This window comes from Microcebus murinus, chromosome 2 (genome assembly GCF_040939455.1).
Source record: "Microcebus murinus isolate Inina chromosome 2, M.murinus_Inina_mat1.0, whole genome shotgun sequence".
NCBI classification, from domain to species: domain Eukaryota; kingdom Metazoa; phylum Chordata; class Mammalia; order Primates; family Cheirogaleidae; genus Microcebus; species Microcebus murinus.
In genome coordinates, this window is record NC_134105.1 from 87,960,606 (window position 1) to 87,988,138 (window position 27,533).

Consider the following 27,533-nt stretch of genomic DNA (forward strand, 5'->3'; position numbering starts at 1 on the left):
GCTGGGTATGGTGGTACACAATACTCCCAGCTACTCAGGAGGCTGAGACAGGAGGATCACTTGATCCCAGGAGTTTGAGGTTGCAGTGAGCTATCATGATGCCACTGTACTCTAGCCTGGGCAAGAGAGTGAGTCCCTGCCCTCCCCCCAAAAAAAAGGAAGAAAGAAAGAAATGTGTAAGAAGCTGATTATGGGATTCATCCACTGGACCACACTTCCTCCAAGTAAACTAGAAAGATAACATTGTAAATTGAAAACCAAAGATTCTGAGAAACAAATAGTTTTAAGTGTCAAGAGGTCTTTATTGAAATAATAGCACAGTTACACTTCTAATACCCTTTCTACTTGTATACAATAGATTAAAAATGCTTGCTACATACAGTGCACAAACAGTTCAATTAGAACCAAAACAACTGCATTTGAAATAAATAAAATAGCCTATTTAATAATTTAAAGTAAAATTACTGTACAATATGAAAATAAAGATACATAAATGTTAGGATCTACAATGCCATAGAAATAAAATCATTACTCTGCATTACACAAAACAGTGCAAGAAAAAAAATCCAAATAAGCTTTTGGAGTGCAAAGTTTAAATTTCCCATTTTAAATGATCATGCAGACATAGCATTTCAAGCCATGCTATGGCCTATGACAAAGTTTTTAATTTTTAAGAGGAAAAATGCTAGCCAGTAAATTTACTGTACCATCAAGTGTTGCATCACATAACTGCTGCAGTCCTGCTCCTACGCTGCAGTTTGGAAGGGAGGTATCTTGTTGCATTCAAAAAATTGAAAAACAAGTTTCTGAAGCAAACACATTTACCTTTTAGCCTGAAACAAAATTGTGTGACAAAATAGTGATCATATCCCTGGGTTTAAGAAAAAAGAAAAGGCCTATACCCTTGAACTAAGAAGCAGTTTTCCATTCATCTTTAAACTCCATAATGATCCTCAAGTGAAAATAACCATGTAACTTTTCAGTGACATATAAAATTCTGACCTCTAGAAGATAAGTGATACAATATGGGATTGTGAGAAGAGTAAAAGTAATTTCTGAACACCTATGTTTAATCTGGATAGAACCTGGTTGCATTACATGTAATAATATAGTTGAAGTTCAATGTTTATATAAAACCATTATTTAGGCAGAGACCAAGGAATGCATTTAATACTAAACCGTAAACACATCATCCACCTCGACTTGGAGTGCACACCGATAACATAAGAGCTCTTGCGCAGACTTTGGCAACGAGACTACATATATCAGGTCACAGCAGCACGAGCTCACATGGAAGACTGAAAGCACTGCAGAATAACACCACCCAACACCTCTCAATAGTATACATGGTAAGAAGGGGGCCTCCTCGTGCTAAACCACTTTCCTGGACAGTTTATGTTCTTCAGATTTGTAATTTTTACAACTCAGTAGTCTTAAGTCTGTGTGCTTTCACTGCATAGACTGACACGAGATGTACTCTATCCATTGTAAGTCCAGAGGGTTACAGTTCTGTCTGCAGAAGACGACAGAAAGGAAAGATCTTGGGTGTGCCATCTGCACTGAATCACTTTGTCCTTGTGCTCCCCCACCACCATGATAGGAAGCTGCTTAGTGAGGTCCCCTAAATTAAAGAAGAAAACAGATGTTGATTTACAAAACAAAATAAGTATATGTACAGATTTAACAGATTTCCTGTTACTTTAAGACATTACAGTATAAAAAATCCTAACCTACATTAATACAATACATTGAAAGGTTTACACAGGGACAACTTACTGAACACCTACTCATGTTAGTAGTATTTAGTAACATATACACACAGCAACATTTGACACAGCTGCCACTCTCTCCTTGAAACTTAGCTTGATTTTTCCCTGATTTCAGTGCCATTCCATCTTGGTAGTTTCTCTTCTCTTCCTGACTCTAAAGTTTGGTTAATTCCAGGAGTCAGACTTCAGATTTCTTCAGTTCCCTCTCTACCTAACTTCCTATGAAATTTCACCTAGCACTGTGATCTATATACTTAGGATTCATACACATTTCATCTCCAACCTTGACTTCTTACCTGAGTTGTCGACTAGTATCCAAATAGTCATTTGGCATCTCACTTGATTGCCTGATAGTCATTTTAACATGTCTAAAACCAAACTTAATTTTCTTGCCTTAACCTGTTCCTCCCCTCACTCAGCTTCTTCATCTGTCAATTAATGGCACCATCCGGTTGCTCACGCCAAAAACCTAGGAATCATCGATTTTTTTCCCTCACTCCCCAAATCTAATCCAAACAAATTAAAATATATCCCCAATTGAATCATTTCTTGCTACTAATACCTTCACCTCTTCCACCTCAGTCCAGGCTACCATCATCTCTCACTATTCCAGTAGCCTCCTCGCTGACATTTATACTCTACTTCTTGACCCCCTTGCAATTCACTCTACCTACAGAACTCACAATTATTTAAAAATATAATTCAGATCATATCACTCCCTGGCTTAAAATTGTCCAAAGGCTTCATGTTATACTTTTTTAAATGCCTATACCTCATCAATTGTAACAAACATACCATTCTGGAAAGGGATGCTGATAATGGAGGAGGCTATGCATGTGTGGGATGGGGGTATATGGGAATTCTCTGTATCTTTCTCTCAATTTTGCTGTTAACCTAAAACTGAGCTTAAAAATAAAGGCCTGTTTTTTTTTTAATGCCTATAAAATACTACCCTGTGTTTTATTCTTCTGTCTGTCTCTCGCCTGGTACACTAATTTCCAGGCACACTGGCTCTTGTAGTCATGAACATGCCAAGTTTGTTCCTACCTCAGCATCTTTACACTTATGCTCTTCTCCTAAGGTCCTGGCCTGGCTTGTTCATTCTCTTCATTCAGGTCTCTGTGCAAACAGCATTTCTCTGGAGAGACCTACTCTAATTATCCTATCTAAAATAGCCTTCCCCTATCCACTTAGTCACTACCTCCTACAACCATGCTATTTTTTTTTTTTTTTTTTTGAGACAGAGTTACACTCTGTTGCCCTGGGTAGAGAGCAGTGGCATGCATCATCATAGCTCACTGCAACCTCAAACTCGTGGGCTCAAGCAATCCTCCTGCCTCAGCCTCCCAAGTAGCTGGGACTACAGGTGTGTGCCATAACACCTGGCTAATTTTTTCTACATTTGGTGAGATGGGTATCTCCCTCTTGCTCAGGCTGGTCTTGAATTCTTTACCTCAAGTGATCCTCCTGCCTTGGCCTTGCAGAGTGCTATGATTACAGACATGAGAGACTATGCCTGGCCTACCATGCTAATTTTTAAAATAGCACTTACTAATACCTAAAATTATTGTTGTTTATTGGTTTACTTTTTATTTATTTATTTTTTTGGTTTACTTTTTATTGACATCTGAAATATAAGCTCCATCAAGGAGGGAGCTGTCTTATTCACCTGTCTGTCCCTAGTTGGTACATAATAAATATTTGCTTAATGAATGTTTAAAAATAAAACTAGATAGAGAAGACCTAATTATATAGACTATATGCTAATGATTTTTTTAAAGTAGATCTAATAAGAATACATAAATCCATCATTTATCTCACAATAGGATATGCTATAACTATAATAAATGTTGATTTTTAAAACATGTTAAAAACTAATAATAAAAATAAGACTATTCATTGTTTAATTATTTGCTAGAATACATCTTAATATAGTCTCAGTAATCTGTCAATAAATAACATAAAATTAAGATTTGAAAATATTATATAGTCAATCACATACGATTAAGAAAAAATAAAGGTCTCAAATATAATAGGAAAGTAAAAACAAAGAGAGTAAAAGCAATCACCTTGTAGGTCTGTCACTTTTATTTTCATATCATAAGAGCCTGTTAGCAAGTAGTGAGCTCCAGGGGAGAATCGAACAGAGCGAACATCACTGGAATGAGGATGATAACTTTGTACCATTCTTCCTCCTCTTATGTCATACAACATGCAGCTAGAATCTTCTTGACCTGTGGCTAAAAGACGGCCACTGGGATCTACAGCTACAGATGCCACAGCACTGCCTATAGGGGGGGAATGAAAGTTGAAATATAAAAAATCAATATACCTAAATTGCAACATAGCTAATTATGTTCACTGAACCATATACTAATGATTTAATGTAGCTTATCAATGCTGTTCAGTTATAGAAAAATCCAAATTAAAAATCAACCAATAAACACTTGTGTCTTTTTTTTTTCCTATAATTTGGTTTTGAAAATGTGTCCTTTTTTTTTTAGGGGGAAGGAATAAAGCAAGATTGTGTAAGGAATGAGAAAATCCATTTTTTATCATTTGAGAGAACCCTGGCATGGTGGCGCATGCCTGTAGTCCCAGCTACTCGGGAGGCTAAGGCAGCAGGATTGCTTGAGCCCAGGAGTTTGAGCTAGGCTGACACCATGGCACTCACTCTAGCCTGGGCAACAAAGCAAGACTCTGTCTCAAAAAAAAAAAAAAGAAAAAAATTAATTTTACTCCTTAAGGGAGGGCACAGTTATGAAAATTAGGTTGAATAACACTGCTGTAGACCAAAGTGGTCTGGGAAGACTTAACAGAAAAATCGGACATTAGATCTTGAAAAACAATAAACAGTGTAAGAGTATGTGTATATACATATATAAATACACATGTACATATGTAATTGAATATTTTCTTGAAATTTTGACAGAGAAGAGGGCTATTATAAACAGGAAGAATTACATGAGAAAATGTTTAGGGGTAAAGTATTAAACAGCTTAAGGACAGGTGGGTCAGTATGGCTGGAGCTATATATATATTTTTTTTTATTTTGTTTTTTTTTTTTTTGAGACAGAGTCTCGCTTTGTTGCCCAGGCTAGAGTGAGTGCCGTGATTGCCATGGCGTCAGCCTAGCTCACAGCAACCTCAAACTCCTGGGCTCAAGCAATCCTGCTGCCTCAGCCTCCCAAGTAGCTGGGACTACAGGCATGCGCCACCATACCCGGCTAATTTCTTGTATATATATTAGTTGGCCAATTAATTTCTTTCTATTTATAGTAGAGATGGGGTCTCGCTCTTGCTCAGGCTGGTTTCGAACTCCTGACCTCGAGCAATCTGCCCACCTCGGCCTCCCAGAGTGCTAGGATTACAGGCGTGAGCCACCGCGCCCCGCCATGGAGCTATATAGTTTAATAGAAGTTAACATGAAAGCAGCTGGAAGTTGAGATATAAAAGGCATGTTAGGGCCAGACCATCAAGCACCTTAGATCTCAAACTGCAAGAGTTTAAACTTGTTCCTGTAGCTAATGAAGCATCACTTCATGTTTCTGTTTGTTTGGCTTTTTTGAGACAGTCTCACTCTGTTGCCCTGAGTGCTGTGCCTAGCTCATAGCAACCTCAAACTCCTGGGCTCAAGCAATCCTCCTGCCTCAGCCTCCCGAGTAGCTGGGACTACAGACATACCACCACAACAGGCTAAATTTTCTATTTTTGGTAGAGACAGGGTCTTCCTCTTGCTTAGGCTAGTCTCAAACTCCTGACCTCAAGCGATCCTCCCACCTCAGCCTCCTCGAGTGCTAGTATTACAGGTGTGAGCCACCACACCCAGCCCGAATACATAATTTTAATAATGATAAGACTTTAGCGATAGAAAATAATGGTGGGGACCTAATAAGGGCAGTCAGAGAAGGCCACTCTGGCCAGGTGACACTGAAGCTAAGACCTAAGAAGGACCTAACCATGAGAAGATAAGTAGAAGAACATTTCAGGCTAAGGAAATAGCACTGAATTCACTGAAGAGGGGAAGGGCTTGGCATGTTCCAGAAACTGAAAGGAAAAAAGCAAGTGATCTGAGATGAAACTAGAAGGGTACACAATGACAAATTAAGCAGAGTCTTGTAGGCCATGATAAACAGTTTGCACTTCAACCTAAGAGAAATGAAAAGTCATTGAAGTGTTGTAAGTAAGGTATGATATGACTGGATTTGTTTTTCCAAAAGGGTACTCTGACGTCTATGTGGATCACAGACTCGAGAGGGCAAAAGTGAAAGTGCAGAGTATAATAAGGAAGCTATTACAGTGGTTCACTTGAGAGATGGTGGTGGTTTATCCTAGAGTAGTGGCAATAATGAGAAAAAGTAGATGGACTTCAGACAAATTTTTGAGGCAAAAATTCAATCCACAAGCAAAATAGGATTTGCTTGTGGAATGAATACTGGAAGAAAGAAAAGAGGCATCTAGAAAGACTCCAGGGTTTCTGGCATATACAATTCATGGTGGTACCGCTTAGATTAGGAGGTCAGAGGCAGCTTTGTTTATGGGAAGAGGTCATGAATCAGTAGTTTGGTTTAAGACATGTTGCATTTGAGATATAAGATATCCAAAAGGAGACATCAAATAGGTGGGTTAGAATTGTGAGCCTGGCATGTATAGGTTTGGGGCTAGAGATAAAAATTTAAGGTCTTTCAGCATATGAGTTATATTTAAAGCCAGAGAATGGATGCAATCATCTAGAGAAAGAAAAGAGACTACCTACAGTCCTGAGCCCCAGGGAATGCAAGAATTTAGAGGTTGAGCAAAAGAGGAAGAGCCAGCAAAGCAGTAATTATCCAGAAAGTTAAGAGAAGAGTAGAAAGTCCAAAACAAAAGTAGATGAGGTCAACTGTGTTGCATGTCACTGAGAGTTGGAGTAAAATGAGGATATAAAAGTGATTTGAAGGCCAGTGCAGTGGCTCATGCCTGTAATCCTAGCACTTTGGGAGGCCAAATCAGGAGGATTGCTTGAGGCCAGGAGTTCAACACTAGCCAGAGCAAGATCCAGGACCCTGTCTCTACAAAAAATAGAAAAATTAGCTAGGCATGGTGGCACACGCCTATAGTCCCAGCTACTTGGGAAGCTGGCAGCAGCAGGAGGATCACTAGAGCCCAGTAGTTTGAGGTTGCAGTGAGCTATGATGACACCACTGCATGCTAGCCAGTAACACAGAGCAAGACCCTGTCTCAAAAAAAAAAAAAAAAAGTGATTTGACAATTTGCAGTTGTTGATGATCTTGAAAAAGCCAGCATTTGTTAGAATGGTTGTGGCAGGAACCAGGTTGGAGTAGGTTAAAGACTAAGGTGAGGAAATGAGTATCAGTATACATAGGAAAGACTTTTGAGACATCTGAGTAAGAAAGGGAGCAAAAATTGAGGTGAGAGCTGGGCAGAGGATAGGAGGTTAAGAGAGTAACTTTTGGCATTGCCAATTCTATAAAATTTGCCTTGTGCATTCTTTTTACGTTCGTGGTCCTTTTTCTACACTTTGATTCAAACCAGATATGATTTCTTACAGCAAATTTGAGTCTCTACATAGAAAAGGAGGAGGAGAGATCAGTAACTTTTTCATGTGCCTTTCCAACTCCCATCATTCCTCAATCAAATATATTCTTCCTCTCTCCACATCTTTTAAATATTTTTATATCCATTTTGGTTAGATAAGTAGCCATTGTCTACAATATACTAACAAGTATATTGTTAGTACAATATACTAACAAGGGCAATACTATTTTTCTTTAAAAGACTTATTGATCCATTTGGTTCTTTAAACTTACATATTAATTTTGATTATGATACAAACTAAACTTTAGTAAATCAATCATGATGGACTCAAATTTGCTGTAACAAATCATATCTGGTTTGATAAAAGTAGAAAAGGTTCATGAATGTAAAAAGAATACATAAGGCATAAAAACATACAGACACACAGATAATTAAAAATATAATGTAGCCTTTTTCACTTGGAATAGTGCCATAGAATTGCTATTAAAAACTACAAGCGCAAGTGGAAGGCCAAGGCTGGCAGGAGGATCACTTGAAAGTAGGAGTTCAAGACCATCCTGAGCAACATAGCAAGACCCCATCTATACAAAAAATAAAAAAGTTAGCAGGGCATGGCAGCATGTACCTGTAATCCCAGCTACTCGTGAAACTGAGGCAGAAGGATCACTTGAGCTTAGGACTTTGAGATTACAGTGAACTAGGATCATGTCACTGCACTCTAGCTCAGGGAACAGAGTGAGACCCTGTCTCAAAAAAACAAAACAAAACAAAAAAAACTACCAAGGCAGAAAAGGTACTCTAAAATAAAGACAATGGCAGAATACTGTGTCACTCTTCGATATCAGTGTTTTTAAAGGTGATATAATACAAAGAACAATAGCCTGGAATGGAATTACAAGAATTACATGGAATAATCCAAGACTTATTAAGTTTAAAAAGCAAGATTTGTATTATATGCTACCATCTGTATGTGTGTGATTCGTGCATTTGTGTTTACGGGAAAAGGAAGATTATTATATATATATAAACTTTTTGGTTATATATTTATAGAATATTTCTAGAAGAATAAGAAACTGGTCTTTTTAGTGAAAGAACCAAGGAATAGGAATGGAAAGAAAACAGTAAACTCTTTTGTTTAATTTCAATTTTTGCCATATGCATGCATTTTAAAAAATGTTTTTAAAGGTCTGAATTCTAAAACGGCCCTGCTAACAGATAATTTGGAATATTATATTAATTTCTCTGGGCCTTGGTTTCCTAAGCTGAATATTATTTTTACAAATAAAGTTAACAGATGGAAGCATTTTGAAAGAAGTGAAAGTAATCAATAAAATACCAAGTATTTATTTCATTATTTTTTCTAATTTTTTTTTTTAACCACAGGGGAGAGGAAATAGGCTAGTGTAATTCATAAAGTTTCTTTCTAATATAAATTCATTTAAAGAACAACCTACCAGTTCCGTGAAATGTTGTGCCAACAACACGAACACAACTTGGTACTCGAAGATCCCAGAATCTAACAGTCTTATCTTGGGAACCAGATGCAATCATCCAGCCACTCCAGGTATAAAGTGCTAAAATATGCCCTATAAGAGATCAGATACTCAGTTATCACCATAGGAAAATACCTTTCCATAACATATTCAAAGCTAAACACTTCTTATTACTAGGCAAGTGATAGTCTGGTTAATCAAATATACTATGTGATAGAGATTTTCTACATATATCAAATAGATTAACAATTTTCAAAAAAATGAAAATTCAGTGAAATACACATCAAAACCACACTGAACAAATTCAGTCTTTCTTTAGTGACTCCGTTAGTACAGTAGGCTCTTTCAGTATTTGAGGACATAATGATTAGCACTGAAAAAAAAAATTATCATTATCATTTGAAATTCTGGCAACTTTTCCATGGAAGAAGCACAGGATTGTGGGGTTAGATTACCAGCTTTTGCTTTTGGTTTTTTTTTCCAGACAGAGTCTCGCTCTGTTGCCCGGGCTAGGCTAGAGTGCTGCGGCGTCAGCCTAGCTCACAGCAACCTCAAACTTCTGGGCTCAAGCGATCCTCCTGCCTCAGCCTCCCAAGTAGCTGGGACTACAGGCATGCACCACCATGCCTGGCTAATTTTTTTCTATATATTTTTAGTTGTCCAGCTAATTTCTTTCTATTTTTTAGTAGAGACAGGGTCTCGCTCTTGCTCAGGCTGGTCTCAAACTCCTGAGCTCAAATGATCCACCTGCCTCAGCCGCCCAGAGTGCTAGGATTACAGGCGTGAGCCACTGGGTCCGGTCTTTGAAGAAGCAGCTTTTGAAGAAGCAAACCTGGCATAATATCTTCATTTGACAACTTATTAACCTTAAGATATTGGACAAGTCATTTTATCCTTTCATCCTATAAAATGGGGATAAAACTTCCTACCTCATAAAATGGTTGTGAGAATTATATTAAGGAATTATGTGTATAAGGATTTAGCACATAGGGAAATATCATGGTTAGCTGTCATTGTTATAGTGGTGTTATCCAAAGTTCACAATTTCTTTAAAAAAAAAAAAGGGTCTCCCAGGCTGGAGTGCAGTGGCCTGATCATAGCTCATTGCAGCCTCAAACTCCTGGGCTCAAGCAATCCTCCTGCCTCAGCCTTCCAAGTAGCTAGGATTACAGGCACACGCCAACATGCCTAGATAATTTTTAAAACATTTTTTTGTAGAGACGGGGGTTTCACTGTGTTGGTCATGTTGGTCTTGATCTCCTGGCCTCAAGTGATCCTCTTACCTCAGCCTCCAAAAGTGCTAGGATTACAGGTGTGAGCCACCGTACCCAGCCTCACAATTTCAATTTTAGAAATAAAAATTTCCTGTCTTGAAAAGATACATATTGATGAAATATACCCTATAAATCAAAATGCAGAGAGAAAAAACAGCACAGGTTGAACAAAAAGAAAAGCAACACTTGAGATTGATATTACATACCAGTATGTCCACTCAAAGCATGGAGGCCTTGTCCTCTTTGACAATCTGTTGTATAAATGTTACAATCCCCCGCTCCAGCACTTATTAAAATAGCTCCACCACTTTCTGGGCCTTCCATAAAGGCCAAGTCTCTAATTGTCCCATCATGCATACTAAACTCCAGATCTGGTCCTGAAACAGCAATAAGAATTAAAAAAAAAAAAAAAAATTCTGCTCAACTTACTGTGATAACTTGAGATTGCTAAACTGCCTCAAAACTGGTTAAGAATAACAGTGTAGTGGTATGATTTATATTTTCATATAGGGATTGATATTGTATGCAATTTTGCTTTCCTGGGCAAAGAACTTCAAGAAATCAAAATAGTTATTACCATCCCTAAATCAGAGTTAATTTATACAGTTACCTTCTTGTCTTTTATCCCAAAGAAAAAGAAAGACAACTGATTGCTAGAAAATATCCATTCATACAATTTTGGTAGTTATTTAAGTTATTTTTCTGATAATTTTCTAAAGCTCAGACATTACCTGGCCACCTGTAAGGATTTACTAAAAAAGAATAATGCCTCATGAATGTAACTGAACGATTAGAATGTAAAGAAAAATTCTTTAAGATTCTTAGATTTCATTAAAGACAATACAGAGACACAACATGGAGAAAACATAAGGTGTGCACTGGTCAGCTAACTGCTGCTTACAAACTTGGGCCCTACCTGTTGCATTACAAGTCTCTGCATTGAAGGGCAGCACTTTGACGTATTTGTCATTTGATCCTGTTGCTAATAACTGTCCACAAGGGCTCCAGGCCACACAGTAAATGGATCCTTTATGATGTTTATTCCTTTTAAAACGTACCACTGGCTGCTTAGGAGTGTCATGTACACTGAAAAAAAAATTACAGAAAGTTATTTCAATTTCTTGCTTGCTAAAATTAGTTAATATGAAGTTTTACATTATGGTTGTTCTTAAGGGAAGGAGAAAAAGAATATCAGACAACAGGTTATTAACAGTTTTCAAAATCACAGAAGTAGTAAAATGAAAAGCATATTTATATGTCTATAAAGGAAACTTGTTCCACATACCCCAATGTCATTATTACACAGAACTAAATTAACAATAGTTTCCTAATATCATTTAATAACATGCAAATTTCCCAAATTTGAACATCTTTTTACCGTTGATTCATTCATAGCAGTAGCCAATCATGGCTCATACACTTTATTTAAGACAATATGGTTTTGATATGGCTTTCTCTACCATAAAAAATAAAAGCATGTTTAAAGTCCACAAAGTGAAATTATAAACCATTACATGATAATAAACTAACTCTCATTTCAGATTACATAGGGAACAGGATATATGACTTCTTAAAAATCTCCATTTTTCATGGATTTTAAACTTGGAAACAAAAAGAAAAAAATAAAAGAGAGTTAATGCTTCCAAATTTTAAAGATCCAATAAATATTTATCAACACATAAGAAGCAATGTGCCTAGGGTTGAGGGGAGATGTATAATGGATAAAAAGTAAAGGAGGCAAGATCTTTGTCCAGAGTTTAAAATCTGGTACAAGTAGACATTGTCATGACTACCCATATACAGTAAGGCAAGTATAAACTGTTATAGTCCAGTATAAAGTACTGGGCCATAACAGATAAGGAGAATTTTACAGAAAAAGTTAAAAGGCAGGAGAACAGCTTTAGTGAAAATAAAATATAGTAGGGAAAGTACTGGCTGGCATGCAGCCTGGGAAAGAGTCTGTGGGGCTGGAGATGATAAATGTGAGATATTCAGTAGATTGCAAGGGATGGACATGGTGAGTGATGCTCCAGAGGCTCAGCTGGTGGAGGTTTCTAAATGTCACACTCCTCAAGAGTTTGGCTTTTTTTTTTTTTTTTTTTTTTTTGAGACAGAGTCTCGCTTTGTTGCCCAGGCTAGAGTGAGTGCCGTGGCCTCAGCCTAGCTCACAGCAACCTCAAACTCCTGGGCTCAAGCAATCCTTCTGCCTCAGCCTCCCGAGTAGCTGGGACTACAGGCATGCACCACCATGCCCGGCTAATATTTTTTTATATATATATATATATTAGTTGGCCAATTAATTTCTTTCTATTTATAGTAGAGACGGGGTCTCGCTCTTGCTCAGGCTGGTTTCGAACTCCTGACCTCGAGCAATCCGCCCGCCTCGGCCTCCCAAAGAGCTAGGATTACAGGCGTGAGCCACCGCGCCGGGCCAAGAGTTTGGCTTTTAATGGTGGTCAAACATTGGTTTTGTGCAGTATTAGCGTCTTAGTGAAGTAATAGCATCTTATCTGCACTTTAAAATGCAGACTAATATGATACTAATGTTTTTCAAATCAGGTACAATGATAAAAACAAGTCTATGATAAGAAAACGTACATACTTCTGGAGATTCATCCTGGAGGATGAAAGTGTAAAATGACATGATATCTAGGATTTACTTTAAAATACTTTAGCAAACAAAGAAGATCAATGAAACAAATGTGACAAAAATCTTTCTTTTTTGGCTTGGCGCGGTGGCTCATACCTGTAATCCTAGCACTCTGGGAGGCCAAGGTGGGCGGATTGCTCAAGGTCAGGAGTTCAAAACCAGCCTGAGCAAGAGCGAGACCCTGTCTCTACTATAAACAGAAATAAATTAATTGGCCAACTAATATATATATATAGAAAAAATTAGCCCGGCATGGTGGCGCATGCCTGTAGTCCCAGCTACTTGGGAGGCTGAGGCAGGAGGATTGCTTGAGCCCAGGAGTTTGAGGTTGCTGTGAGCTAGGCTGACGCCATGGCACTCACTCTAGCCTGGGCAACAAAGTGAGACTCTATCTCAAAAAAAAAAGTCTTTCTTTTTTTTAAGACAAAAGTCTCACTCTGTTGACTGGGCTAGAGTACAATGGCATCACGATAGCTCACTGCAACCTCAAACTCCTGGACTCAAGTGATCCTCCTGCCTCAGCCTCCCAAGAAGATGGGACTGCAGGCATACACTACCATGCCCAGCTAATTTTTAAAAAACTTTTTTTGTAGAGATGGAGGTCTCACTATGTTGCTCAGGCTGGTCTCAAATTCTTGGCCTCAAGCAATCCTCCCACATCAGCCTCCCAAAGTACTAGGAATACAGGCATGAGCCACGGTACCTGGCCTGTGACAGAAATCTTGACAATGATTGCATTTCAGTGGACTAGTCTATCTACTTTGGGTGTTTAGAATTTTCATAATTAAGAAAAAAAATTTTTAAAAACAACAAAGAAGATTGATAAACCTTTAATACCTAGAAAGTGTTTAATATTGATCTAGAGAATAGATCAGAAGAGTCTCTCTTCTGGGGTTTAGACATGCTTGAAGCTCTGACTGGGGAGGGGTGCAAGGGCACTATATATATAACCTTAGCTTTTGTACCCCCATAATATGCTGAAAAAAATAAATAAAAATAAAATAAAATAAAGAAGAGTCTCTTTTCAGCTGCACAATGATCACCAAGTACCAGTGATTCTTTTTTTTTTTTTTTTTTGAGACAGAGTCTCGCTTTGTTGTCCAGGCTAGAGTGAGTGCCGTGGCGTCAGGCTAGCTCACAGCAACCTCAAACTCCTGGGCTCGAGCGATCCTTCTGCCTCAGCCTCCTGAGTAGCTGGGACTACAGGCATGCGCCACCATGCCCAGCTAATTTTTTTGTATATATATTAGTTGGCCAATTAATTTCTTTCTATTTATAGTAGAGACGGGGTCTCGCTCTTGCTCAGGTTGGTTTCGAACTCCTGAACTCAAACCATCCGCCCGCCTCGGCCTCCCAGAGAGCTAGGATTACAGGCGTGAGCCACCGCGCCCGGCCAGTGATTCTTTCTTTAAATGGATTTTATCTCAAATGGACCCATTCTGCTCCATATCCACTGCCATCACATTAGCCATCAACTATTAATACAACAGCCTCCTACCTTTCTCTTAGTGTCTACTCTTATTGCCACCTGATCCACAGCCACAGTGATCCTCTCAAGATCTATTTAGATCACACTTAATCTGTTACTTTCAGTGGCTTCCACTGTGCTCAGCATAAAATCCAAAAGCTAGAAAGCTCTGCACAATTTAGTTCATATCTGTCTGTGCCCTTATCACACTCCAGCTCACAATATTCCAACCAATCTATATTTATTTTAATTCCTCAAGAAGCCAAGCTCTTTCTTACCTCATGGTCCCTCTGTATTACTCTTCTTCCTTCTCTTCACATGGCTAGGTTCTATTATCCTCAGAACTCAGCTTTAAGGCCTCAAAGAGGCCTTGTTCTAACTTGCCAGTCTGCACCCCATCTCATCCCCATTTTATTCTTTATAGCACCTTGTAATTTTTCTTCCTAACACCTACCACAATGTATACTTATATTTGTGTTCATTTATATAGTATCCACCTTCTCCACTAAACCAGAAGTTCCATGAAGTCAGTAAACATATTTGTTTTACAAACAACAATCCCTAAAGCCTATCATAGTACCTAGCACATAGGAGCTCAAAATATATTTACTAAATAAAAGCATTTATATTCATAAATGTCAGTTTCTTCACAGTCTATGAAATATCTGTGTCAGCATAAGAAATATAAAAGATGAGAAACAGTTAAGATAAGGTTAACCCTAAACATACAAATCTTTGGCTCTAGCTCCAAAATTATTGCTGTTTTCTACTACCTGATCTAGAATTCTGCCATTTTCTCTCATGTATTTCTACTTATATAATAGAATTAATATCAACAAATTATAATACTATATCTAACATGAGCCCTATTAGTCCCTTTCCCAATCTTTAAATGCTACCACAGTCCAAAAGCCAAAATTACTAGCTTCAGACATAGATGGCCAAAATGCAAACAAATGAAAAATCCCACCCCTCTGTTCCCCAAACCAGGGTTATAATAAAAAGTCTTAAGAGTTGTAAAAAACATCTAAAACATACTATGACATGCAGTACTTTTTATAATTAAAACTTTCAAAGATTTGTAGCTTGTTTTGTTGGGGTGTTTTTATCTATTGGTATGAAAACTATTCCATCTGTGGCATTCATTTCCCTAATCACAAAAATCTACCAAATAGCTCATGATCTTTGCCATGCTAATTTATTTTTTTATTTGCTTAGAGATGGGGTCTCACTCTGTTGCCCAGGCTGCAGTGTAGTGACACAATCATAGCTCACTGTAGCCTCTAATTCCTGGGCTCAAGCAATCCTTGTGCCTCAGCCTCCCAAGTAGTATTTTGATAGTAAAAGTTTTAACAAATACATCAACAAAAAGGCTCCCTAATCAAAGAGTAAAGAGTTCAATCCAGCTTTCTTAGAGATACATCTAAACTGTTTGCTTTCTTAGTAACTTTAAAGAATTAGTTGTACACCTAATAGATTAAGTCATATGTCCATTTGTAATGACGTATGTCTTTAAAGACATATGTCTTATTTTCAAATCCCATAATCTGTTAAAATGAGAGGATAAAATCATTATTAGGTTGACCAAATGAAATTTTAATTTTTGTAGGTTTAAAATGGTCAAATATCAGCAATTTCATATAGTCCAACCTAACACTTCTCTGAAGCTACTATAAGAAATCTGTATTCTCTCTTTGTCTTTATCTTTTGTAATTTAATTAGAATACAATAGTCCCCCCTTATCTACTGTTAGGCTTTCCTCAGTTTCAGTTATCCATGGTCAACTATGGCCCAAAAATAGGTGAGTATAGCACAATAAGATATTTCAAGAAAGAGAGAGAAATTTATTATAGTAAATTATTATAATTATTCTATTTTATTATAATTTTTGCTAATCTCTTACTGTGCCTAATTTATAAATTAAATTTTATCATAAGTAGATAGGTATGTATGTATAGGAGAAACATAATATATACAAGGTTTAGTACTATTTGAGGTTTCAGGCATCTACTACTGGAGGTCTTGGAACATATGCCCTGTAGATAAGTGGGGACTACTGTATAAGGACTTTTCAGATAAAAAACGAAATACAAAAGCAATGGAAATAAGGAAGACAAGCTTAAACAATGAACAATGGCCTAGTAAAAAACACTTTATGAAAAAAATTTATAAAGTTAATCAATGACTTAAGTGTATTTCCTAAGCACTAAAATTAAAGCTTAACAGAAGGAAAGGAAGTAAGAACTGAAACACTACTGAATGGTAATTCTGAAAAAAGGACCTATATAGCTAAATTAAAAACTATGGCAAGAATAACAATACAAACCACCTATTCTTACCTTGGATCAATGACTTCTGGATAGGCACATACTCTCAAAGTTTTTGAATTTGAACCAACAGCATATAAACCACCACCTGGATGAAAAGCCACTGCTCTAACAGCTTGTGTGTCTTCTAAGGTATTAATACAAACAAACTGCTTTTTTGATTTGTCATCCTATGGAAAGAATAAATATAAAAGTCATCCTCTCAAAAAAATGAATATGAATGAATTCATCTTTATCTCAATTTAAATTCATCTGAACTATATTATTCCTGTTTGGTCATTTCATGTTTACTACCTATAATCATATAGTCTTGTTAAGTGACAAATCCACATTAATCCTAATTTTTCTATTTTTCACTATTCATTGCTAAATTAAGCTCAGATAGTTCATAAATATTCAAGTTTTCCTTCACTTAAGATAAAATATAAGAATAAATATTTTTCTCATATTAAGTTCTCTTTAACCATCAAGAAAAAAATATAGCTCACATATATAGAAGTTCTAACAAAAAACAGAACATCATTTGTGTTTCTTTTTTTTAAAGAAAGGGTGGGGGATTGTGAGGAGGGGTGCTCAGTTGCCTTGTTTGCTTTTGTTGAGACACAGTCTCACTCTGCTGCCCTGGGTAGAGTGCAGTGGCATTACTGTAGCTCACTGCAACCTCCAACTCCTAGGCTCTAAGTGATCCTTCTGCCTCAGCCTCCCAGGTAGCTGGGACTACAGGCACGCACTGTAGTGACTGGCTGGGTTTTGTTGTGTTTTTTTCTTTTTTTGGTAGAGACAGGATCTCACTATTGCTCAGGCTAGTCTAGAACTCCTGAGCTTAAGCAATCCTCCTGCTTCAACCTCCCAGATTGCTAGGATTACAGGCATGACTCACCCACCGCTCCTGGCCCATTTGTATTTTTTTTTTTTTTTTTTTTTTGAGACAGAGCCTTGCTTTGTTGCCCAGGCTAGAGTGAGTGCCATGGCATCAACCTAGCTCAAACTCCTGGGCTCAAGCAATCCTGCTGCCTTAGCCTCCCGAGTAGCTGGGACTACAGGCATGCACCACCATGCCCGGATAATTTTTTCTATATATATTAGTTGGCCAATTCATTTCTATTTATAGTAGAGATGGGGTCTTGCTCTTGCTCAGGCTGGTTTCGAACTCCTGACCTCGAGCAATCCGTCCACCTCGGCCTCCCAGAGTGCTAGGATTACAGGCATGAGCCACCTCGCCCAGCCATACATTTGTTTAATTATTTTGCAAGGGACAAATATTCCCATGTGCTTATCGTGAAAATGACTGACTTTATGCATTTATGTTAACTGTTTGACATCTAAAAGATTCTGAACACCTTTGTTTATGGGATTAAAATTGAACTAAGATAGGGTGAAGCTGTACCAGTTAGGGAAGCATGTCTAGTTCCAAAGCAAAAATACAGGTATATTGATGAGAAGCCCAAAGGAGATACCAATTATATCTGAAATTAACCATACAGTTCAGAGAGTAGTGCAGAGCCCCAATTCATGTGCCAAGCCCCATTCATACTAATAGGAATATCTCCAGATGTCTGAATGTGTTTTGTAAGGCAACTTGTTCACTAAGCTCAGAGAGCTCAACTACCTTGAGATAAATACTAACATACATACATAAATACATAACACTACAGTAATGACTGCTACTTTTCTTTTTTTTAAAGAGACGGTGTCTTGTTTTATCACCCAGGCTAGAATGCAGCGACATGCTCAAAGCTCACTGAAGCCTGCAACTTCTGGGCTCCAGTGATCCTCCTGCCTCAGCCTTGTGAGTAGCTAAGAATACTGGTGTGTACCAACAGACTCTAAGTTTTAAATTTTTTGTAGAGATGGAGTCTATGTTGCTCAGGCTGCTCTTGAACTCCTGGGCTCAAGCAATCCTCCCACCTCAGCCTCCCCCAAACCCTGGGTTTACAGGTATGAGCTACCACGCCCAGCCAATAATGACTCCTTCTAAAAATGGTTGGTTGTTTTTTTTTTTTTTTTAAGAGATGTTGCTATGTTGCCCAGGCTGGAGTGCAGTGGCTATTCACAGGCAGAATCATAGCACTTTACAGCCTCAAACTCCTGGGCTCAAGTGATCTTCCTGCCTCAGATTCCCAGGTAGCATATGCTACCACACCTGACTAAAATGGTTCTTCTTTTTTTTTAATTTAAAGTTCCTTAACAAAATTTGCATGTAGACCCGGCCGAGAGCCCCTTAAAATGCTGATTCCGGGGCCCAGTCCTGGGACCTCTTCACACTCCCCTTGGAGCCACAGCCTGCTCCAAGCTCCACTCTCTGTCCGTGTCGGTTTCAGTCCTCACAGACAGCACTGTCAGACCTGGATTTTTCCTAAATCCCATTTTATGGATGAGAGGACCGATTCAGAGAGATGAAATGACCCCCCCAAGGTCACACAGCCTCCCTGTCTGAGTGTTTTTGTTTTGTTTTGTTTTACCAGATCCCCAAAGCCGGAATTCTCGGAGTGTTTCACCCATAAATGTATTTATTTGGAAAAAAAAAAAAAAAAAAATTTGCATGTATATATGAAAACAATTAAACTTCTTCCCCAAAATATTACCTCTTCCCCTCTTGACCTTGATAGATTCCCTGAAGAATCTCCAAGAGGTGGCTTAATGACCGAATGTTCTGATGAGCTATGGGAGTAGAAATTCAAATAAAGTTTACTTTAAATATCAAAACAGAAAGTAAATTAATCCTTTCAACCACTAATTTTTCTTTTTAGCAAATGATCCTCAATGACCCCAGTTAAAATTACTCTCTAGAAACATTTATTAAGATGCTCTGGATTCAGTGATTCCAAAAAAGTTGTAAGGAGTAGGTGAAAAGCTATTCTGGAAAGAAGATTAAGTCAAAATACACATATTTTATAGTGAAATGTCAAGTACCCTTCCTCAACTTAGTTCCAGAATCCTGTTTGCTATGCTTAAATCCTATTCCAGGCATGAGCGTGGAGATTGCTATTTAGGAAAATTATCTGGCCCAAGAGAAAAAACTAACAGAACCTGACAGTTGAGGGTCCCTTATTAAACAATGTTTCCACTTAATCATTTTTTGGGAGCCCAATGGGTAGATAGATCAATTCACATATGTAGTCCTTCCTTTCAAACAAGATTTTTTTTAATGCTTCACTCTTTACAAACAAAAGATTTCTAGATAGGGGGGTGGAGGGAGGGAGGGAGAGAAATGGGGGGGGGAGAGAGAGAGAGAGAAAGATTTCTAGATACTTGAAGAAAGCCTCCTAGAAAAAACCCAGAGACTAAAACAAATAAACAAAAAAGAACTTGGAAGAAGAGAGGCAATTTAGGAAACAAAAGCTGCAAAAATAAAATTAAAAACGGAGATATAAGAGGAAATAATGAATCTAGTAAACAAAAGATCTATTTAAAAAAAGAAGAAGAAATTAGAGAATAAGACAGACCTCTTAGGCCGGGCACAGTGGCTCACGCCTGTAATCCTAGCACTCTGGGAGGCCCAGGCAGGCGGATTGCTCGAGGTCAGGAGTTTGAAACCAGCCTGAGCAAGAGTGAGACCCTGTCTCTACTATAAATAGAAATAAATTAATTGGCCAACTAATATATATAGAAAAAATTATCCGGGCATGGTGGCGCATGCCTATAGTCCCAGCTACTCGGGAGGCTGAGGCAGCAGGATTGCTTGAGCCCAGGAGTTTGAGGTTGCTGTGAGCTAGGCTGACACCATGGCACTCACTCTAGCCTGGGCAACAAAGCGAGATTCTGTCTCTAAAAAATAAAAATAAAAAATAAATAAATAAATATAATTCATAGAAAACAGAGATGAGAAACTTGCTAAATAAATAATACCTTTTCAATTTCCCAGAGCTTAAATTTCCAGCTTAACAGGGCCCATGAAACACCCACCAGAATGAAGGAAAACAGACCCATTTTGAGAGGAGGGGGGGAGGGGAGGGGAGTGGGAGGGGAGGGGGAGGGGAGGGGAGGGGAGGAGAGGAGAGGAGAGGAGGGGAGGGGAGGGGAGGGAGGAGAGGAGAGGAGAGGAGAGGAGAGGAGGGGAGGGGAGGGGAGGGGAGGGGAGGGGAGGGGAGGAGAGAAGAGAAAAGGAGAGAAAAGAAAAGAAGAGAAAAGAAGAGAAAAGAAGAGAAAAGAAGAGAAAAGAAGAGAAAAGAAGAGAAAAGAAGAGAAAAGAAGAGAAAAGAAGAGAAAAGAAAAGAAAAGAAAAGAAAAGAAAAGAAAAGAAAAGAAAAGAAAAGAAAAGAAAAGAAAAGAAAAGAAAAGGAAAAATGAAATCGGAAGATCACGCAGCAATGCCTTCGAAATGCTAAGGAATGATTCCATCCTAGAATTCTATACCTACTATACTTACAAATCAAGTGTTAAAGGTAGTGAACACATTTTTAGACATGCAAGGTCTCAGAAAATTCACTTCTGATGTACCCCTTCTCAGGAAACTACATGAGATCCTGAAAACTGGGAATCCAATACAGGGAAAAGGCAAAGGAAATCTCAGGAGAAGAGTGAAGAAAGTCCCAGGATTCTCTAGACCTATATATGAAAGGACCTAGGAGCAGGAGTGAACCTGGAGGGATGGCTACCACAGAAAATAAATGGAATAGAGAAATTATCTGATATTTTTTACTATAATGAGAGAAGTTTTATGATTTTCAAAAATGCTTCAAAGCATTTGCAGATAGTGATATATACTAAGAAAACTAAGCACGCCCACACACACATACACCAAATTGAGGCAATTATCCCCAGGAAAAATGAGTTTCATGAAAAAGAAATGTAATCATATTATACTACATGACCCAGTTGTCAATAACATTTTCACGATCATAGAAATGTTAACACTGAATACTGATCAAAACAAAAGTTGATACATATTGGAAAGAAGGGGTAGACAAAATGAGGATATTATGGGTAAGGAGTATGGTAGGGAATCAATGGATAATAAAAAAAGTAATAGGACCAGGCACAGTTGCTCATGCTTGTAATCCTATTGCTTTGGGGGGCCAAGGCAGAAGGATCACTTGAGCCCAGGAGTTCAAGACCAGCCTGGGCAACGTAACAAGACCATGTCTCTATAAAAAAATTTTATAAATTAGCCAGGCATGGTGGCACATGCCTGTAGTCCCAGCTACTCGTGAGGCTGAAGTGGGAAGATCACTTGAGCCTAGGAGTTCGAGGTTACAGTGAGCTGTGACTGGGCCACTCCAGTCTGGGTGACAGCATGAGACACTGTCTCTTAAAAAAAAAATAAAAGGAATAGAAGTATGTTATTTAGAAATGTGGAAATCTACAGCAAAAGAAACAGAAATGGATGGAAATGGTAGCCTACAGGACATAAAAACCATGAACAAAGATGGGTTTTATTTTAAGCCTTGAAATATTATTTGTCTTTTTAAGCCATATATATATTACACTAATAAAAAATTAAATTTTTAAAATTTGACTGGAAGTAGAAAGAGGGAAAAATAAAATTAAAAAAATAAACAAAATTTAAAATTTGAGTTCTAGTTTTGGGAGTATTCAAAACAAGTATTATAGGAACTATAATGAAGAAGCAAATGCTAGATAAATGTATGCTCAGAGGTAAAACTAGAGTTTTTTGACACTAATTATTTATAAGCCTAATTCCCATAAGAATCCAAATGCCAAATGCAAGTTATGCATTTTCACACTTGATCTTAGCCAAAAGCTGAGAAATGATGTCATCATTTTTAAATGAACCACCCTGAAAAGTGTTTTATGTTAAGAGATGAAGACAATGCTCCCTAACTATTCCCATTGCATAATTAAAACTTGTTTACTAATGATAGGAAGATGAAAGTTTTCCCTGACTAGTGAAAACTCAAATATGCAAAGTCTTCAACTGCTGTAATTGCCAGAGCTGCCAACGCTGTCTTGCTAAATCACTCCACCATATTGTAAAACATCTTCCAGTGTTCTGAAAGTCTGTGAGTTTTATTTGAGATTATTTGTTGAAAGATACCAATGGCAAGAAAAAAGAAAATCAGGAAGATATTCTGAAGTGAGCAAGCAAAAAAAGTAATAGAAGGAAAATAAAAAGAGACTCAGAAGTTGGTAGAAGAGAATATATAGATGCAAAACATTCCTTAGCCTGGCCAAAAAAAAAGAAGAGAATATACATAAATGAAGGCAGACTAGAAAAAAATCTGGTAGGTAGTGAGCTCCAAAAACTTTTCTTTATAAGGCTCCAAAGAGAATTCAACTTTCTGTGTTTCTATTCATTAGTAGATAGTTAATATTTCCAGGTTCTTCAAAGATAAGTACTTACGTTTGGTTTCCACAAGGTGATTCCTCCAGAAAAGGTATGTGATTTGTTGATCCAGGATTACGAGGAGTGCTTGTGTGAATATTTGAAGTATCATGTGTTAATCTCTGACTAGAGTCTTGGGGTGGTGTAGCAAAACTAGTCACAGAAGAACTATTAGATGCATTGCCTTTGCTCCCATTACATTGCTGGTTAAGCACTGATACCTCATTACCAAGGTTATCCATTCCAATATTTAATTCACCAAGCTTTTGAATGGACCTATAAAATTAAACAATGCAATGATTTTAAAATAAAAACTTCATTACATTCCTAATGTACAGAAGATTAAAATCTTGAGAATGTAAATATATACACATATAATTTATGGCAAATTTAGTGTTAAAAATTACCATCATCAGCTAAGATATAACCAAGATACTAGAAGATAATCCAAATTTTCCCATAGTGTAACACTGTAAAGGAAATAGGCATAATAGACATCATAGACTTTTTAAAGGTACCTTTAATAATAAAAACAGAAAAAAAAAATCTGTTTCTTCCCCAATATAACTTTGGTTAAATTTCAATTTGAAATTAAATTTTCAATTTGACTGGGAGGCTGAGGTGGGAGGATCACTCAAGGTCAGGAGTTCAAAACCAGTCTGAGCAAAAGCAAGACCCTGTCTCTACTAAAAATAGAAAGAAATTAATTGGCCAACTAAAAATATGTATAAAAAATTAGCCGGGCATGGTGTTACATGCCTGTAGTCACAGCTACTTGGGAGGCTGAGGCAGGAGGATCCCTTGAGCCCAGGAGTTTGAAGTTGTTGTGAGCTAGGCTGACGCCACAGCACTCTAGTCCAGGCAACAGAGTTGAGACTCTGTCTCAAAAAAATTTTTTTTCAATTTGAAATTAAATTTTCAAAAATAGTCAATAACAATGTCACCACTACCAAAATTTCTCACCAATAAAACAAAACAAAACAAGCCATTTTCATTCCCTCTGTCTCTCAGAACAACGAGGAAATGGATGAGCAGGCCATGATGAAAAGAAGTCAAGTGGCATCCCTTATTATTCATACATGCACTCATTCATTCATTCTACAAATACCATTTGCCAGTCTCTGATCCAGGCACTAGGGAGATACAACAGAGCATAACAAGTTAGCATCAGGGCCTAACCCTTAACAAATAATCTCTCCATCAGGCTAGCCTTACTCCTTATGTTGGGCTCAAGGCTACAAAGGGCATAAAGAGGAAACTGGAAGGCTCTCTTAAGATTTAGATCCAGAACTAGCCCAGCATCACTTCATCCAGCCTAGATTCAATCTAAGAGAGGACTAACACAAGGGGTGTAATTTTTTTTTTTTTTTTTTTGAGACAGAGTCTCACTTTGTTGTCCAGGCTAGAGTGAGTACCGTGGCGTCAACCTAGCTCACAGCAACCTCAAACTCCTGGGCTCGAGCGATCCTACTGCCTCGGCCTCCCGAGTAGCTGGGACTACAGGCATGCGCCACCATGCCCGGCTAATTTTTTATATACATATCAGTTGGCCAATTAATTTCTTTCTATTTATAGTAGAGACGGGGTCTCGCTCTTGCTCAGGCTGGTTTTGAACTCCTGACCTTGAGCAATCCGCCCGCCTCGCCTCCCAGAGAGCTAGGATTACAGGCGTGAGCCACCGCGCCCGGCCACAAGGGGTGTAATTATTGAGAGGTATCGAAAATTTTATTTTCTAAAATTTTCCTACATTAAACATTGTATATATGTATTTTTAGGGTATAAGAAAAAGACTTTAAAAATCAGTTTTAAAAAGCAGTTCATCTGGGAGGCCGAGGCGGACAGATCGCTCAAGGTCAGGAGTTCGAGACCAGCCTGAGCAAGAGCAAGACCCCATCTCTACTAAAAATAAGAAAGAAATTAATTGGCCAACTAAAAATATATAGAAAAAATTAGCCGGGCATGGTGGTGCATGCCTGTAGTCCCAGCTACTCGGGAGGCTGAGGCAGAAGGATTGCTTAAGCCCAGGAGTTTGAGGTTGCTGTGAGCTAGGCTGATGCCACAGCACTCTAGCCGGGGCAACAGAGTGAGACTCTGTCTCAGTCGATCAATCAATCAATAAATAAATTGAATCCTAAAGAATCTGTAGGTTTAAGCACTCATAATAACAATAACAACTAACAACAGAGTGCTTACAATGTGCTGGGTACTATTCCAAGCACTTTACCTAGAGTAATTCAGTTAATCTTTCTGGTAACCTTGTGAAGTAGATAAAGGAAACAGACAAAAAACAAACAGAGTAACATCCCCTAAGTCTTTAGCTACCCTGGGATAGAGCTGGATCTACCTGGCAGTCTTCTTCTATCCTGTATACTGAACCACCACACTCTTCTGCTCTAGTTGCTTAGGAAAGAAGGACAAAGCTAAATGAGCTCCAGAATGCTGTGACTGGAAGACAGTATGTAACTCCATGTTACTTGAAACACTTAAAAAGCCTTAAAATTTCAAACTATACATGGAAAGTAGCAATTATTGCATGCTTTAAATAGCTTTCAAATAATTCCTTATATTTTTAAAAAGTGATTTATAGACCAACCTATTGAGGAACTGTTCAGTAAGATTCTGCTGCTGATCAGGACCATCCTCCTGATTGACACCTCCTTCGAGCAACATCTGCTGGTATATCTGTCGCTGTTGCTCCTTCTGTTCTAAATGCTGTTGATAGCGTAATCTTTGCCTATAATATTCTTGAAATTGTTCTGTTGAATCTCGAAGCTTAAAAATATTAGAAAAAACAACATATTTGAGCAGACTATCACAATCACTCAACAAGATCTTTTATAAATGCTGAATAAAATATATAATAGCTATATTTAACAATTACAAAATAATATATCACTCTTTGAAAAATAACATTATATCTATAAGTCTTAATACTCAAGTAGATCAATTAATTTGTTTTATTCTACACCAACAGACTGACCAAAATGAATGATCGCCTTGGTTCCTTGACTAATCCAAAATAAAAATAAAAATTATAGTGGTTATAAGGGTGACATGGGCAAAGAATATGAAAGTAGTTAAAGACTAATACAAATTTGCCATTTCTTTAAAAAAAAACACATACTGAGGAACTTCATTAATATTTAATAAACATGTAAATAGTCTAATAGGTTTTTCTGTTTTTGGAGACAGAGTCTGACTCTGTTGCCTGGGCTAGAGTGCAGTGGCACAATCTTAGCTCACTGCACCTCAAATTTCCAGGCTCAAGTGATCCTCCTGCCTCAGTGTCCTATGTAGCTGGAACTACAGATATGCACCCCCATGCCTGGCTGATTTTTTTTTTTTTTTTTTGGTAGAGCCTCGTCTCGAACTCCTGGCCTCAAGCAATCCTCCTATCTTGGCCTCCCAGAGTGCTAGTGTTACAAGCATGAGCCACCATGCCCGGCCTCTAATAGGTTTCTATAGAGAGAAACATGAAAAGTTCCCTCAAAAATAAGCTTCAAATGTCCTTTCACAAGAAAGAATAAATGTATTAAATTTTACAGTCTCAACATTTCATCCTTCGATAAGGACTTCTAGAAGAGCTGTATAGCACTCAAACTTACAGGACTGAGATATTTAGTGAATTACAATATTGGCAAAGAAAAACTCCCTGGCCAAACCTGAGTCTAATATATTGCATGGATCATGTGCACTGATGTTACCCTGGAACAAATCCATCATCTCTAAAATTGACTAACACTGGCCGGGCACGGTGGCTCACGCCTATAATCCTAGCACTCTAGGAGGCCGAGGCGGGCGGATTGCTCAAGGTCAGGAGTTCAAAACCAGCCTGAGCAAGAGCGAGACCCCATCTCTACTATAAATAGAAAGAAATTAATTGGCCAACTAATATATATAGAAAAAATTAGCCAGGCATGGTGGTGCATGCCTGTAGTCCCAGCACTCGCGAGGCTGAGGCAACAGGATTGCTTGAGCCCAGGAGTTTGAGGTTACTGTGAGCTAGGCTGACACCACAGCACTCTAGCCTGGGCAACAAAATGAGACTCTGTTCCCCCCCCCCAAAAAAAATAAATAAATAAATAAATAAAATAAAATTGACTGACACTGACAAAAAGCTTAACCAAGAGTCTTGTACAGCTATCTAAAGCTGAAACTCTCCCTTTCCCAAGAAACAGAAACAATTCTTCTCTAATAAACTTAGAGCAATAACTCAGATAAAATTATCCATATGTAGTTTTTTTTTTTTTTTTTTTTTTTTTTTTGAGACAGAGTCTCACTTTGTTGCCCAGGCTAGAGTGAGTGCCATGGCGGCAGCCTAGCTCACAGCAACCTCAAACTCCTGGGCTCAAGTGATCCTACTGCCTCAGCCTCCCGAGTAGCTGGGACTACAGGCATGCGCCACCATGCCCGGCTAATTTTTTCTGTATGTATTAGTTGGCCAATTAATTTTCTTTTTATTTATAGTAGAGACAGGGTCTCGCTCTTGTTCAGGCTGGTTTTGAACTCCTGACCTCGAGCAATCCACCCGCCTCGGCCTCCCAGAGTGCTAGGATTACAGGCGTGAGCCACTGCGCCCGGCCCATATGTAGTTTTTAAAAATTATTTTTATTATGGTAAAATATAACATAAAATTTGTCATTTTAATTCTTTTTTTTAAGAGATTGGGTCTCACTACATTGCCCAAGCTGGCCTCAAACTCCTGGGGTCAAGTGATCCTCCCACCTT

The 27,533-nt window shown here is 38.1% G+C and overlaps 1 protein-coding gene across 4 annotated transcripts in view; it reads right to left on the reverse strand.

Annotated features, from left to right (window-relative positions):
* Window positions 1-267: 267 nt before the first annotated feature.
* WDR47 (WD repeat domain 47) overlaps window positions 268-27,533 on the reverse strand; it is a 57,275-nt gene continuing 30,009 nt past the window's right edge. For 3 of the 4 annotated variants that reach the window (XM_012751665.2, XM_012751664.2, XM_075999934.1), the window contains exons 7-15: window positions 25,399-25,577; window positions 22,824-23,081; window positions 19,105-19,180; window positions 16,532-16,689; window positions 10,991-11,160; window positions 10,281-10,451; window positions 8,762-8,893; window positions 3,839-4,057; window positions 269-1,621 (exon numbers count right to left, since the gene is read on the reverse strand). In XM_012751665.2, coding sequence (XP_012607119.1) covers window positions 1,479-1,621; window positions 3,839-4,057; window positions 8,762-8,893; window positions 10,281-10,451; window positions 10,991-11,160; window positions 16,532-16,689; window positions 19,105-19,180; window positions 22,824-23,081; window positions 25,399-25,577 — 1,506 coding nt within the window. In that variant the 3' untranslated portion in view covers window positions 269-1,478. Of the gene's footprint in view, window positions 1,622-3,838; window positions 4,058-8,761; window positions 8,894-10,280; window positions 10,452-10,990; window positions 11,161-16,531; window positions 16,690-19,104; window positions 19,181-22,823; window positions 23,082-25,398; window positions 25,578-27,533 lie in introns of all 4 variants that reach the window. The other variant, XM_012751660.2, reaches the window with a different exon arrangement.